Raw genomic sequence first — 13832 nt, 5'->3', positions numbered from 1 at the left:
TACTCAAATTTCACAAATTTTAGGATTTTCGCTGTTGTGTAGCAGAGTGGGTGCCAAGAGACATGTCTACTGTGGTTTTGTAGCTGCAAGATCTCATTTGGCTTAGGAACACTTGGATCCACAAAGTATAAAATATCTAGTGACAATAGAATCTAATTTTTATAGGTACTAAAAAATTACTGTTCTCACTGAAGTTCAAGCTCAAATTAGTTAAAAAAATCCAAACAATAAAAAGACTCTATTCACCTCAGTTAGGCATGCAGAAATTATAATAAGTAATTTACACTTGTTATTGAAAGTTTGCTGCTTAATTACTGCCTACTTTAAGGTAATGCCTTAGACAAACTGTAAAACTTAACCTTTTATTAGCTTTTAAGCTTATTAGAAAGGTTATGAAGAACAACATATTTGCAATATTTGCATCTTGAAATTGTGAAATTATTTACATCTTCAAATATAATCACTAGCATGAAATAAAGCAAAAACATAATAAACAACTACTATATCATAGTAACTGTGGAATAAATAAAGTTTAAATGTTTTGGTTAAGGTCTTTCAGAGAAATAATAAATGGTTGTTTTTTTTCTTTATAACATAAGTGAAATCAAGTGATTTCTTGAGGTAGCTTGATATATTTGTCACCGAACTTGAGGTAACTTCAGGTAGGCGGGTTTGAGGAAGTGAGGGATGGGGACTTACAGTTCCACAGCTAAACCTGACATGAATTTTAGTATCAGTGACCACCACTATAACTGCATAATAAAATTAAATGTACAGACAACTGTCTAGAGAGTTTCAGATGTTAATTCCCAGGAGTTGAAAGTTCATGTTAATGAGCTTCTGCAAATATATTCTCTGAACTGTCTGAAACAGATGAAAACAGGCCTACAAGAAATCGATCAGAAATAATTCAATTATCCACAATAACTTTTACCATGGTAATGATGTCTGACTGAGAATAAATTAGAAGTTAAAAGGTGTATTTACGTTTCTGCATGGTATATTTAGAAGGTATTCTGACATGCCAAAACTATGCCCAGGAAGAGCAATGAACCAATAAATGTACTGCAATTTCAAATTTAATATTAAAAGATACTCTTCACACTGAGGGCTTTTAAATATAATAGTGGTTGGTTGTTGGGTTATTTTTAATTAGCAAGCCAAAATTCTCTACAGAAGAAAAAACATAGGTAGCAATGCAAATTAGTTTATATCCAATGCATGCTCCAAAATGCTAGAAATTAAGTGCATTTTCTATGACAACGTCGGTAAGAACATAAGACAGAGCTGCAGTCAGACCATCTGGACTATGAGCTTTTCTCCGGGAGTGGTCAGTCACAAATGCTTAGGAAGAGACTTGCACTGTAGGAGAAAGGTGGTATAGAGGTTCCTTGCTTTGCCTGTCCATCTCCTGACAGTCTGAACCTTAGGAAATCCCCTGACCTACAGCTGTTTCCAGTTTCTTGTTTAATAGTTTTTGAATAACCTTTCTTCCATCACTTTTACAACACCCCATGACAATATGTAACACAAGTTGGTCATATATTATAGATGTACTTTTTTTTTGTTTTGAAGGGTTTCCTGATAATCACATTGATTGACTCCAAGTTCTTGGGTTCTGAAAAGGAGCAAATTCTATTTCCTATTCATTCACCTTCTCTTGGCTAGTCATGATTTTATAGACTGCTGTAATGGCTGTCCTCCATGGTCTGCTTTCTGATTTGTGATATCTCTTGATGTATGGAAGCCTTTATAGATCTCTCACAATCCTTGTCCTCATTTTTTCTGTTGTTTTTTTTTTTTTTTTTAAATATATATATATATATATGGTGTGAGTTTAAATGACCAGAACTCTGCTTAGAATTTATGATGTGAGTGTGCTATGCTGTATACTACCAATGTCTCCTAGTTTGTTTTCTATTTCCTAATAATTCATTATGTTCTGTTTGAAATTTTTGCAATAGTGTATAGTGTGTATAGTGACTCTAGTTTTTCTTGAGCAGCAGCAGCTAACTCACAACCACTTACTGGGCATGTGAACTTGGGGAGGGAGGGTTCATATTTGAAATGTTTGACATTTATCAAAATTCAATTCCATCTGCTGTTGTATTGCCTAGTGAATCAGTACCATGAAGTCCTACATTTTCCTCAAAGCTCACTTTTTACTTACTGCAGTAATGATATACTTTCAGCAAATTTTGTATATATCACCAGTCACACCCTTCTGTAGATAATTTAGGATGATATGGAACAGTCCAGGATTTACTAAACACAGCTACAGTGGTTACCTCCCTTCAGTGTGATAACTGATTTACTGTACCTGACCTTTATTCCCTTCTTTCTACCTATTGCTTTTTCCATGACTCTCTATCCCAGATCCACTTCATTCCTTTAGAAATCATTTGGGGGAATCATGCCAAGAGCACCCTAGAAATCCAAGATAATGTGTTAACCAGATTTTCATGACCTTATATGTTCACTAATTCTATGTAGGAACATTCATAGAATTATGAGACATTTTATCCACCAACAAAAGTATTGCTGAGTCTTCTTTTTTGTTGCATTTATCGTTATTTTCATTCATTCTACCCTTTATTATAGTTTCTATCATGTTGTCTGTATGGGCATTTGTTGTATTCATTTTTTTTCCCCCCAGATTTCCCCTAGATGTCTTTCTAAAACCTGAGGACACATTTTCCAGCTTCTTCCTTTAGTACTGAGGGTGATTTAAATTATAAATTGCACACTATGGCTAACAGTTCAGCAATTTAATGTTTGACTTGCCTTAAAACACAGACTGACCATTTTGTTGACCCAGCTAAATGCTTTTGTTCATTTTATCAATTTATTTTAAAGCCTTTGATAGTTCTTGCTGCTGCTGTTGTCATCAGTGCTATCTCTTCTTTCTACATCTAGATTCTGCCACTAGAGAAGAAATAGGTCATTCACTGAGACCTCTTCCCTTTTTGTGGAAAAAAAAAAGCCCTTATGAAAGGCTTTTCACTGAGCTATTTTTACTAGTTAGTATCTGTCAGTATTTATGTATTTTTAATAGCAGGGTTTATCTGGCTGAACTGACAGTTCTCTACAATTATCTGTGTAAATCCTGTGCAACGGGGAGAAGTGATCACTGGGAAGGGACAGGGGGTTGTTACGATGGGACGGGAGGTTTATTAGAATAGGAATATATGATGTCATAAAACAGAGTTTTGCAACATCTGGAAAGTTTACTCCCTCATCCTTCATTCTGATGTGGACAGTGAAATATATTTTACTTGCCAGTCAAAGAAATTAATTATAAATAATGGATGAAGATAACTCTCTAAAAGTGATCCTGTTTGTAATAATTGCCTTGCATTTTGTATATATGCATCCCAGATAACTGTATCTAATGACATGGGGAACCGCATTCCCGTGTTATTCTCTGGAAAGCTACCTCCACACTCTTTGTTGTTACCTTGCTGAGCTTTGATGTGTGTCTTAACGACACCAATTTACTTATAAAGCTTTTAACTCCTGCTGGACTTTAAAAGCACAGCATTCTTCCCATTGAAAGAAATAGATTATTTTCATCATTTTATGCTCTCAGTTTGCTGGAAGTAGGAAAATTGTTATAAAGAGGATTGTATTCTTTACTGCATTGAGTGCAGTGAAAGAGGCAGTTATTTTTCTAGCTGCTGCTGCGTGTTTTTTCTATTATCTGAACTGCCTGGTCATAAGTGGGTGTTCTGTGATTATGATAGCAATGCATCACAATGATATAAAATTAATGGTTGATGTAGTAGCAATTGATATCAAAACAGACTTAGAGACTAAAAAAGTGTCATGATTCATCTTAACCACCAGTAATCATAGCAAGAGTTTAGTGCTACCTATTGCTTACCTTCACAGCACTTCAGAAACTCCACATTAGCTGACATCCCTCTGATTCAACAATATTCTGTAGTTCCTTCAGGAACAAATATTTTGTGCACTTAAAAAGCCTGTGCCCACTCTTGCTGTTTGCTGGCCACAAATCCAAGTGGTGCATCAACCACACCAGTTATCCACATGCCCTGGATCTGCCAAGCCTTAATCAAGGTCTCCTCCTTTGAAACCCCACCCCAGACATAAACCTGGCTGTGGCAATGCTTATTGATCATATGCTTGGAGTCTGCTATTGATGTGCCTGTGATGTCCAAAGACAGCTCACTGAGAGGGCAGTTGGGAGGTGGCTAGCTGTGCCTTACCTTGAGTGGAACAAAAAAAGGGAGAAGCAGTGGCACTGTGCTGAGGCCAGGGAAGCATGCTGTCGTACAGGGCACCATGTCTGAGGGAGCTATGATGTAAAATACGGTTCCTGCCTGACACTCGCTTGCACAAATTCTTGGGTGTTGTGCTGTGGAGAGTGTATCACATAGTTCCCCACTGAATGTTTGCAGCCAAAGAATTTGATTACACATCTGCAGACCCAGCCACTGGAGGAGAAGAAAGTAGGAAGATCTGGTGTACTGCAGCAACTGACAAGCAGTATACAAGAAAATCTGAAACAAAAGCATAATAATTCTACTACCGAGAAGAAGTAGTCTATGTTCAATATTTTAGGTCTTTTATGGATGCTTGAAATTGTGGACAAAATTTCATCTGAGAGAATTTTTAAAAGTATAGTATTTGCAGTAATGGGGTTTTTTGTAAATATTTTTTTGTCTTTAACACTTTTGCTCTAAAGGGTGCATATATGACTTTGTATATTAGCACAGAGTTTCATACTGGAGGGTGGAATGAGTGAAGTGTTAGGAAATAGCTTATGAAGACAAGTTCAGACTGTCATTAGGGAAAACAAGACACACAGGTTTTGATTTTCTGTATTTTGCCCTGAAGAAGCATGGGAATCAAAGCTCAAACTAAAAAGTTGCAGTTTCAGAGGAAGTGCCAGTGGGAAAAACGGGAAACCCATACTTCAAAGGAGTCTGGATTTCATCCTTCTATCATTTCAATTTAAAGAGACAAGAGATATCAGTAATAAAATAGCAAAAAGCCTATGATTTCTGCAAAATTGAAACTAGAAAAATTCAAGAACAGTGATAGTGAAATTAGAAGAAGTGTTTTATAAATGCTGACTTGGGTTGGTGGGTACAGAGCTAAATTCCAACATTCGTAGGCCTGATTGCTGGTGTGATATTGGTAGGTACTTTAAAAAAAATCGAGGAGAGAGATGACAGGGAGGCTAAAGGCAATTTCAAACACATCCAGGCCACTTTTCATCATTGCATGCTGAATGAACTGGTTATCTAGTGACCAAATTGTGCCATGTTCTGTTTTCCATGGTAGTTGTCTACCTGATGCTATGCGGCTTGGATGGATTTCTTCCACCCTGTGTAGCTGCACGTTTCCAGTATGCTAAACAAGCACACCAACAAATACTTCAGAGGTGAAGGTATAGCACTGCTCAATGCCAGCACCTCACTCCCCATTTGTCTACCTCATGAGACCTCAAGTTGCCACAGTTTTGTTTTGGTTAGGTTTTTTGGTTTTGTTTTTTTTTTTTTTTTGTCAATATGAAAGCTATGGTGCTCACCTCAAGTCGTTACATTTTGAGGTCTCAGGCATCTGCCTTTCAAGGTACAACTTTATTAAGAGAATAAAAGCCAAGCTTTAGTAGAAGGTAGCAACAGTTAGTGTGTGAACCGGATGAAATCCAGTGGGAAATAATCACATAAAAAATTTAACAGACAATACTTAAAAAGGGATATGTGTATAAGTGACACACTATGTTATAGATCAGTTCAGACTGTGAGGGTGGACATTACAGTTCCTTGGGCAGATGAGGATTTATGGCACATTTCTGATAGGTTTTCCCCTTTCCTGCTGAGCGATATTCCTAACAATGCCTCTGGCCTGCTGATGGCATCAGCAGCCACTGTCTAGCACACAGCACAAGCAGAATCCTACCTATTTAGGTAATCTTCTGTGGTGACAGATAACTTGTTTTGTGATGGGTATCTTGGAATCAAGCATGAATCTCATTTAAACTGTGTTTATGTAAATAGTGCCTCTTCCTTCACTGACTCTTTTGCCCTTCCTGAAATGACTTTCACTGAGTGCTGCTCCCTTTGCAAATTTTATCCTTCAGATGGGACAAAAGAGAGAGGTTTATAGTGACGTGGGTGTTCAAGAACTTTTCTAGCTGTTTTATTTTCCCCTCTTTAAATGCCACAGTCAGGCCAAGAGAGCGAGTCTCTCCTACGCTCCGTGTGAGCGTGAGAAGCAGGTTGTATTTTATTACTTTAACTTAAAGTTAATCCTTTGCAGCTTGTGTTCATACTGGCAATGAAATGACAGCAGGAGTGAGGTGAGAGTAAGTGATAATGTCTTGGCATTCGACACTTAAAATGAATGTGTGCTTGTGAAGTTCTGACTCATTAATTCTTTTTCCAAGCAGCCGTGTGGCTTAGCAATGCACTTCAGTGCTGTGATGTATTTTAGACTAGACAAATAACCCAGAATAAAAAACACTTTATGGTTTGATGGAAAAGGAGGATTTCATTTGTTTGACATTTTTGTATCAAAAAGTATATGAAAAACTTGCAAGTTTGGGTATTTCACTGTCACATCATATAGCAATCTTAAGGACACAGAATGCCCCAAGCCACATTCCATGGCTCCAGGACTGAGCTGCACAAAAGAACATAAAACCCCATTTTAAAGTGGAGCAGAATTGGGAAACATCCTATTTCCCTTTCCTCAGTCCCTCAGAGATTATTGTAAGCCACTTCAGATGTTGCAACACTGTAATAGTATGATACTATAAATGGACTTCAGACTAAACATAAATATACAGACCACATTATCTGAAGCCCTGAGATGCATAAAGAAAAGTGGAATACACTGTAATCCCTGCAAACATATCCTTTAAGGGGTTTCAAAGCACAAAACCATGTTTATTCCAAAGAAAAACAAGGAGCATCCATCTTTTTTAATCCCCTCCTGTGTATGTTATCATAAGAAACATCTTGTACCACTGACATTAGGATACCCTGTTATCTAAAATGAACAAACTATCATCAATCCATACAATAGTTATTACAGTAAGGAGAAGACTGCACTACGTTTAAAAAAAGATAAAATGAAAACAACAAGCAGAGTATATTTTTCATTCTTTAGATTTCATCAGGTTTGCATTGTCCCAAAGCATTGAAAATGTCTGACTCTCTTGTATGACAAAGTATATTAAAAGTGACTAGCATTTAATCCATCAAGATCACTCTCCTTGTAATGGCACAGCAGATGGCTGGGCAATACTACTTCTCACAAAAATGATTGCTAATCAATCTATGTACATGTGTTGTTGACTTCACCCACTCAGCTAAAGTTCAACAGCAGAGTGAACCATCGAATTTTGAGCTTTTTCTGAGCTTTTAGCCCAGCAATAGACATTAAGAATCAAACACATTAAGAATCAAAACTACACCCAGAGCAACAGTTTTAATTTATATAAAATATTTCATATCCTGTTGAAATGCAACAGGCTCATAAAGACATATTTCTGTCTTTCACCTGAGGCATTTCTTTTCCATTAGCTGTTATAACTTGTAACACTGTCCTTTTTAGCTATGAAAAGTTAAAACAGTGGTTTGAGTAAATTTGTTTATTGAATATGCTGTTCCACTTTTCAGCATTATCACTGCTAGGAAGTATACCTGGAACCTCAGTTCAGATAATTGTCTCCAAAACAAGCAGTCGAGAACAGAGGAAGCTGAAGTCTACTCTGTTCTACCAGTTACACCTCCATGAGCTTTGTCTCCTTTCAATTTTTTGTGCAATGTCTCTGGCTGCAGTTTTTATTCATTGTATAGCAGTTGACGGTGATTTGAATTACACCTTCTCAGTGAGGCTATCTGGGCCTGAGAATGTAGCTTACATTGCACATTCTTACACACAGTGGCTGAAGACTGGGGAATAATAGTTGTGTAGATATCACATTTCTGTGTGCATCTGTGTATACTTGCCATCTGAAAAAACGTTATTTTCTTGCTTTTAGTCTATGTTCCTACAATTTTTTGAATTTGTATTCTGAATACATATAAACATTACTCTTTCTACCTGGGAACCTTTATATTTAAAAGTATTTTTTCAGGCTTCTTAACTAATGCACTTCATAGTTTCTGATGTTCTTAATCTCCATCTGCCATTCTGGATGAAACATGCTTCTTTAAGTGAAAATCCCTTAACTTCACATGCAAGAATAGCTGGGGGATGCAGAAGCTGTCTGAATTGAACTTCTAGGCATTTAGGCATGTAGGACTAATCTGCTGACAACTATGTTTTCCTTTTCAAGCTCGTGGCTTTGTTTTCTAAATCTCAGTGTTCTACTTCAGTGGCTTCTTATGGTATATATTTTTCAGTCTGATTTTAGTAAACTGAGATGTATATCAAAGTGTTGCTTTTGTTGTGTCTGTAATACACTGGACATCTTCTTGCTTGGAGATTAGAAACCTCCTGACAGCTGTTTTCTTTCTGTGCAGAAGTTCTACTGCTACTGTGCAGAGAGCAGCAGCTCCTACCAGTCTGGTGTGAGACAGGGTTACAATTTTGTGGACATTGTTTTGTTTGAGCTGTATTTGGTTTATAGGTTATTCAATCTCTGTGCAAAGATTATTGATAATGCTTTGGTTATTTCCCCAGTGCCAGATGATACCAATGGAGATTTTAGACTTTCAAATGATTGTCTTTATTCTTATACCATGCGTGAATATGTGATTTTTTTCCTCTTTTTTTTTTTTTTTTCTTTTAGTAAAGCAGATACTGCTCATGTTTCTAAGTGTGAGCTACAGTGGATCTTAGGCTGATATTAAAAAGATATATTTGCACATTTGTATTTATGCAATGCTGGAACAAGTTGCTGGATTGATAGCCATAAAAATGTCTATTAGCTGAAGGAAAAAAGAAGGGATGTAGCAAGTTTACATGTCCCTATTAACTCTTACTGGCTAAAGCGACAGAGATACCTTAACATTGAATTAGTGTAAACTCATCCTAGCTGAATGAGATTGCCTGAGGTGAGAGTAAGACCACCTTAGTCTCCATATATAACTGAAAAAGAGATATAGGCTCTTGTTGGGAATGATTCAGATCTTAAATAACCTTAACTAGCTTCTGGAGAAGGCCAGGTCACTCTTTCCATTTTTTGCATAGAGAACTAGTAGTGATTATATACTTGCTTATATGACTCAGTGGTCAGTGAGAGAAATATAAGCTCTTCCTCCTACTGTAACCAACCTTGCCAGGATTATAGGCTGTTCTGGCAGGAGGTTTCAAATAATTTCTTCTCCAATTGTCTTCATCCCTTTTTTCTACTCTTTGTTCCACTTCTCTTGACCCACCTAGAGTCACAAAGTTGTAATATAATTCAGGTTGAGAGGGACCTCAGGAGGACTCTAATCCAACGCCTTGCTCAAAGCAGGGTCAACTGTAAGGTGAAATATGTTTCCTGGGACTTTATCTGTTCAGGTCTTGAAACTCTCTAAGGATGCAGACTGCACAGCCTCTCTGTGCAGCCTCTTCTGCTGCTTCACTGAAGTCAGAACCATTCCTGGTTTAGTTTATTACTACTGTCTCTTTATTTATATTTTTTTTTTCTTTTAATGCCTTTCAACTCCATAAAGATCTTGGCTCCCTCATTTGGTAATGTTCTTTTCGGCATTGGAAGGGTACTGCCAGGCACCCCTAAAAACTTCTTTTTTCAAGCCCGAGCAAGCCCAGTTCCCCCAGCCTCTCCTTACAGGGTGAGTTCTCCAGCCCCAACCATCTTGGTGACCCTCCACTGGACTCACTTAAGTTTATTGATGTCTTTCTTGTATTGGGGTGGACATCTTATTCCCAGTTGGACATAGTAGTCCAGATGTTGTCTAAAGATTGCTGGGTAAAGGGGAATAATGTGAGCTCCTTGTGCTCCTGAAAAATATTACAATTCAGAATTCAGGAAGAACATGAAACAAATCTGGAGCCTATTTAGTTTCTGCTAAATCTGAAGAGAATGCTCTCTCATATCTGTCAGAGCTCCCTGGCAAGCCCTGTCACCCTTATCTAAGAAATCCTTTCTCTAAAAAATGTCAGCACATTTCTTCCTTTGTTTTTCTCTCATTCCATGAAGATACATAATACCTGCAAAAAGAAAGTTTTGGGAATTGGCAAAAAGTTGCAGTGTGGAGAACAAAGAAAAGCTTAATAAAATTAAAAGGTAAACGAAGTGAATGAAAATGAAAAGAACCTCAGCAACTGACTCAATACAGAAAGTGTTGACTCAAAATTTCTGATCCAAGGGATAATAGAATTTAGTGGCTTGACTAAATTAATAACAACAATATATGGACTTACATTAATTAGGATAAGGTTCAGATGGGGATTTGCAGACATCTCAAACACAAGGAGTGAAGCAACTATCTTCCTTTTGTTACAGAGATTTCTTGTAGGCTTGCAACTGGGAGAAGACTTGTTAACAGGATTGTGGCATTTTATAGCAGGCCAGAGAGCTCACTGCCAGAGACGGTGAGTTGGATTTTCTTAGATAATGGCTCTGCTGGAGCAGCAGGGACCAGTTTGCTAAACACAGAGATCACAAGGATTATTTGGTATCAAATAAATTCTGGTAGGATTATATGCTCTTAGTTCAGTACTCTCCAGATCCTCTTTCTTGCTCCTTTTCACATGCTTGCTGGCTTTGGGTTAGCTTAAAAATGTCTCACTCCACATCCTCTATCTCCTATACCTGTGAATGTCTCCAGGTAAGCAAAAGGGTAAGGGGGAATTTTCTGGGATGTTGATGAAGTACAAGTAAATAAATAAGCCTGTGTTTCCTTCTCATATCCAAAATAATAATGAGTGAAGCATAAGTGAATCCCCCTTTCTGTGTATGTTATCAAGAACACAGATATCAGGACTCACATTTCTTTCTACATGATGTTGCTGTGACTGCTGGTCAGATGCTGCAGTGATGTTTTAAAGAGGCAGGACAGGACAGATCCGTGCTGCAACATTTATGCTTGTCATTGCTGAAAGCCAAATTACAGGCAATAGGAACAAATGAGCCCTTTTTAGAGGATGGATATGAATCTGTGTATGTTGTGGTGCTGTAATGTGTTTTTCATAGTGCAAATGTTCATCCTTGCTGATCTTGCATACTTTCTGGATTCATGTTGACCTCATATTTTAGATCAAAGATCCCTCATTTTTTAGGCAGATCTTGCTGTTTCCGTCTTTCTTCTCTTTGTCTTTTTCTTCTTCCCCTTTCCCACCTTCCCATTACTACCTAGGTGTCCAACATGGCCTTCTCATCAATCTTTTTCCTTTTCTCATACCTGATGTTGTCCTGCAGCAGTGTTGCCCTTTCTAGAACCAGCTCCTCTAACTGGTGGCTTTGTCATATAGCTCAGAAATGCTTGTGTTCCTTTCTAGGGCTCATTTTTTAAAATTAGGATGCTTCAGTGGTTATGGACTGATATTAGCAGGTTATGCTAGGAAATTGTTAATGTTACAGCAGAAATTGCTGTGCAGCTATTTTAGGGATGGGTATTGGAGTTGCTACAAGGTTGGTAAAGAAATATGGTAAAGAGATAGTAGGACTTAAATACTGCAACAAGAGCATGACTCTAATGCTGTTCTCTCCCTACAACATTGTGTTCTTCTCAGCCAAATAATGACAATACTGAGTAAGAGACTCCAGGGACTGATACTGGACATTGATTCACTGAAAATACAAGTTCGCATACGAACCTGACTGTTACATATTATGGCTTTGTTCATTAAAGTGAATTGAATTTATGATGTGTGTGTCCAGTTCTGGACTCCTCGCTACAAGAGAGACATACACACACTGGAGAAAGTCCAACAGAAGGCCACAAAGATAATTATAGGCCTGGAGCATCTCTCCTATGAGAAAAGACGCTGTTTATTCTGGAGAAGAGAAGGCTCAGGTAGAAGCTCATCTATGTGTATAAATACCTGGTGGGAGGGTGTAAAGCAGGTGGAACCAGGCTCTTTTTAGTGGTGCCCAGTGACAGGACCACAGCCAATGGGCACAAACAGAAACACAGTACGTTCCCTCTGAACATTGGGAAACACTTTTTTACTGTGAGGGTGACCAAGTATTGGCACAGGTTGCCCAGAGAGTTGTACAGTCTCCCTCCTTGGAGATATTCAGAAGTCAGCTGGACAGGGTCCTGGGCAGCTGGCTGTAGGTGTTCCTGCTTGAGATGACTTCCAGAGGTCCCTTCCAACCTCAACCATCCTGTGATTCTGTAATCTTTTGTTATTTTCCCAGTAATGAGAAACTTTTAAGGAAATCTATCATTTACTGTAGTTCTGATAAAGCTAGTGAGGAAGATATCATGCAATTGGAATGAACTATTTTAAGATCACATAATCTGAAACTGTTCTGAAGAGGAAAAGTAGGCTGCACCATCAGGGTAAAAATGATAGCTGTTTTCAGCTTCAAAACAAGTGAACATTGCGGTAGCTACCTGCTAAGGCTGATGGTAAGTAGTGGAACTGCAGTTACAAATGGGACATCTAATCGCCGTTTGTTAAGGAGAGTAAAGGGATTTTTTTGGGTTGCATCATTATATTACACAGAAAAAGACAGAGCTTTCCTGATGGCAGGACCTTGACTGAGAGTCAAGTAGTTATCTGCAGGAGATAAGGTGATCTGAACAAGAAAACTAAACTGCTGAAAAGAAGTTATTTAATTTTTTTAAAATTTATCTTTCTTTTGTTCTTTAAACAGTGGAAGCTCTACATTTGGGAACACTGATGGCAGCACATGGTTATTTCTTTCCAATCTCAGACCATGTTCTAACACTAAAGGATGATGGCACCTTTTATCGATTCCAGGTAAGTGTTTTCAATATGTTCTTGACTTGTGCAAATGGAGGTTCATATTAAAGGCCTTACACAAAGGTTCACAGTAAATTTTAACCATACTTTGTCTCTTATGTAATCTAGTAAATGGTGGCAATTCCCCTTAAAGTAAAAGATGGTAGAAGGATTTTATTTAGAAATTAAGTCAGCAAGGTTTTAAGATGATAGTGACCATTATGATCCCTGGAAAAAGTGTGATAGTGCTGTGTGAAAGTATCTCTCATGAAATAAATTAATCTAGTATTTTGGAAATATAGTAAAGGAAATGAAATTATTTTACTGAATCTTATTCCTAACATAGTCTTAATTTGGAAAGGGGGAGGTATTTTATATCAGAAATCTGTATTATATCAGAAGTCTGATAAAAAATGGAGGGTAATATTTATATTCTTTGTTATGTGAGGATTTCCTTATTTGTAACAGATTAGTATTGAAGTAGTGTGTATTCTTCAAACAAGTGCAGACACATTTCTACATTGATCTGTCAGTCCCATTGCATACAACAAACATGCAGATGCCTCAGAACAATCTGGAAGTGTGTATATGTATGTATATTTATACCTATACCTACATGTATATTATTCAGATAGCTACATGATTGTATCCTATTATCCTAGACTTCAAACTAAGGGCTTGGGGAGCGGGAGTGTTGCTTTTCTAATAATGAATATCAGGCTAGACTTGAAACAAATATGTTTGCACGGTATCTGATTATGTATTCTAGAGAAGGAATTAACTTGGCTTGCCATGTGCCACCTTTGACAATGGTGGTTGTGTTCTGTATTGCTCTTCCTATTAGGTGGTCTTCCTGGTAGGTATCACCAACAGCTGCTCCAAGATCTTCTCTAGATATTTGTTGTTTTGAAATGATACAATGATTATCACTATGAAATTGATTATATAAATACCATAGTTCGGTAATCCTGCTCTCTTAGTTC

The 13832-nt window shown here is 37.5% G+C and overlaps 1 protein-coding gene across 5 annotated transcripts in view; it reads left to right on the top strand.

Moving 5' to 3' along the window:
• The window catches only part of RGS7 (regulator of G protein signaling 7), a 248123-nt gene that overhangs the window by 165978 nt on the left and 68313 nt on the right, over window positions 1-13832 (top strand). For all 5 annotated transcript variants that reach the window (XM_074863227.1, XM_074863228.1, XM_074863229.1 and 2 more), the window contains exon 5: window positions 12761-12867. In XM_074863227.1, the coding sequence (XP_074719328.1) occupies window positions 12761-12867 (107 nt within the window). The remainder of the gene's footprint in view (window positions 1-12760; window positions 12868-13832) is intronic.

Source organism: Strix uralensis, chromosome 3 (assembly GCF_047716275.1).
Source record: "Strix uralensis isolate ZFMK-TIS-50842 chromosome 3, bStrUra1, whole genome shotgun sequence".
Taxonomy (NCBI): Eukaryota; Metazoa; Chordata; class Aves; order Strigiformes; family Strigidae; genus Strix; species Strix uralensis.
The sequence above is the reverse complement of the archived record's forward strand: the minus strand, read 5'-3'. Positions and strand labels throughout refer to the sequence as shown.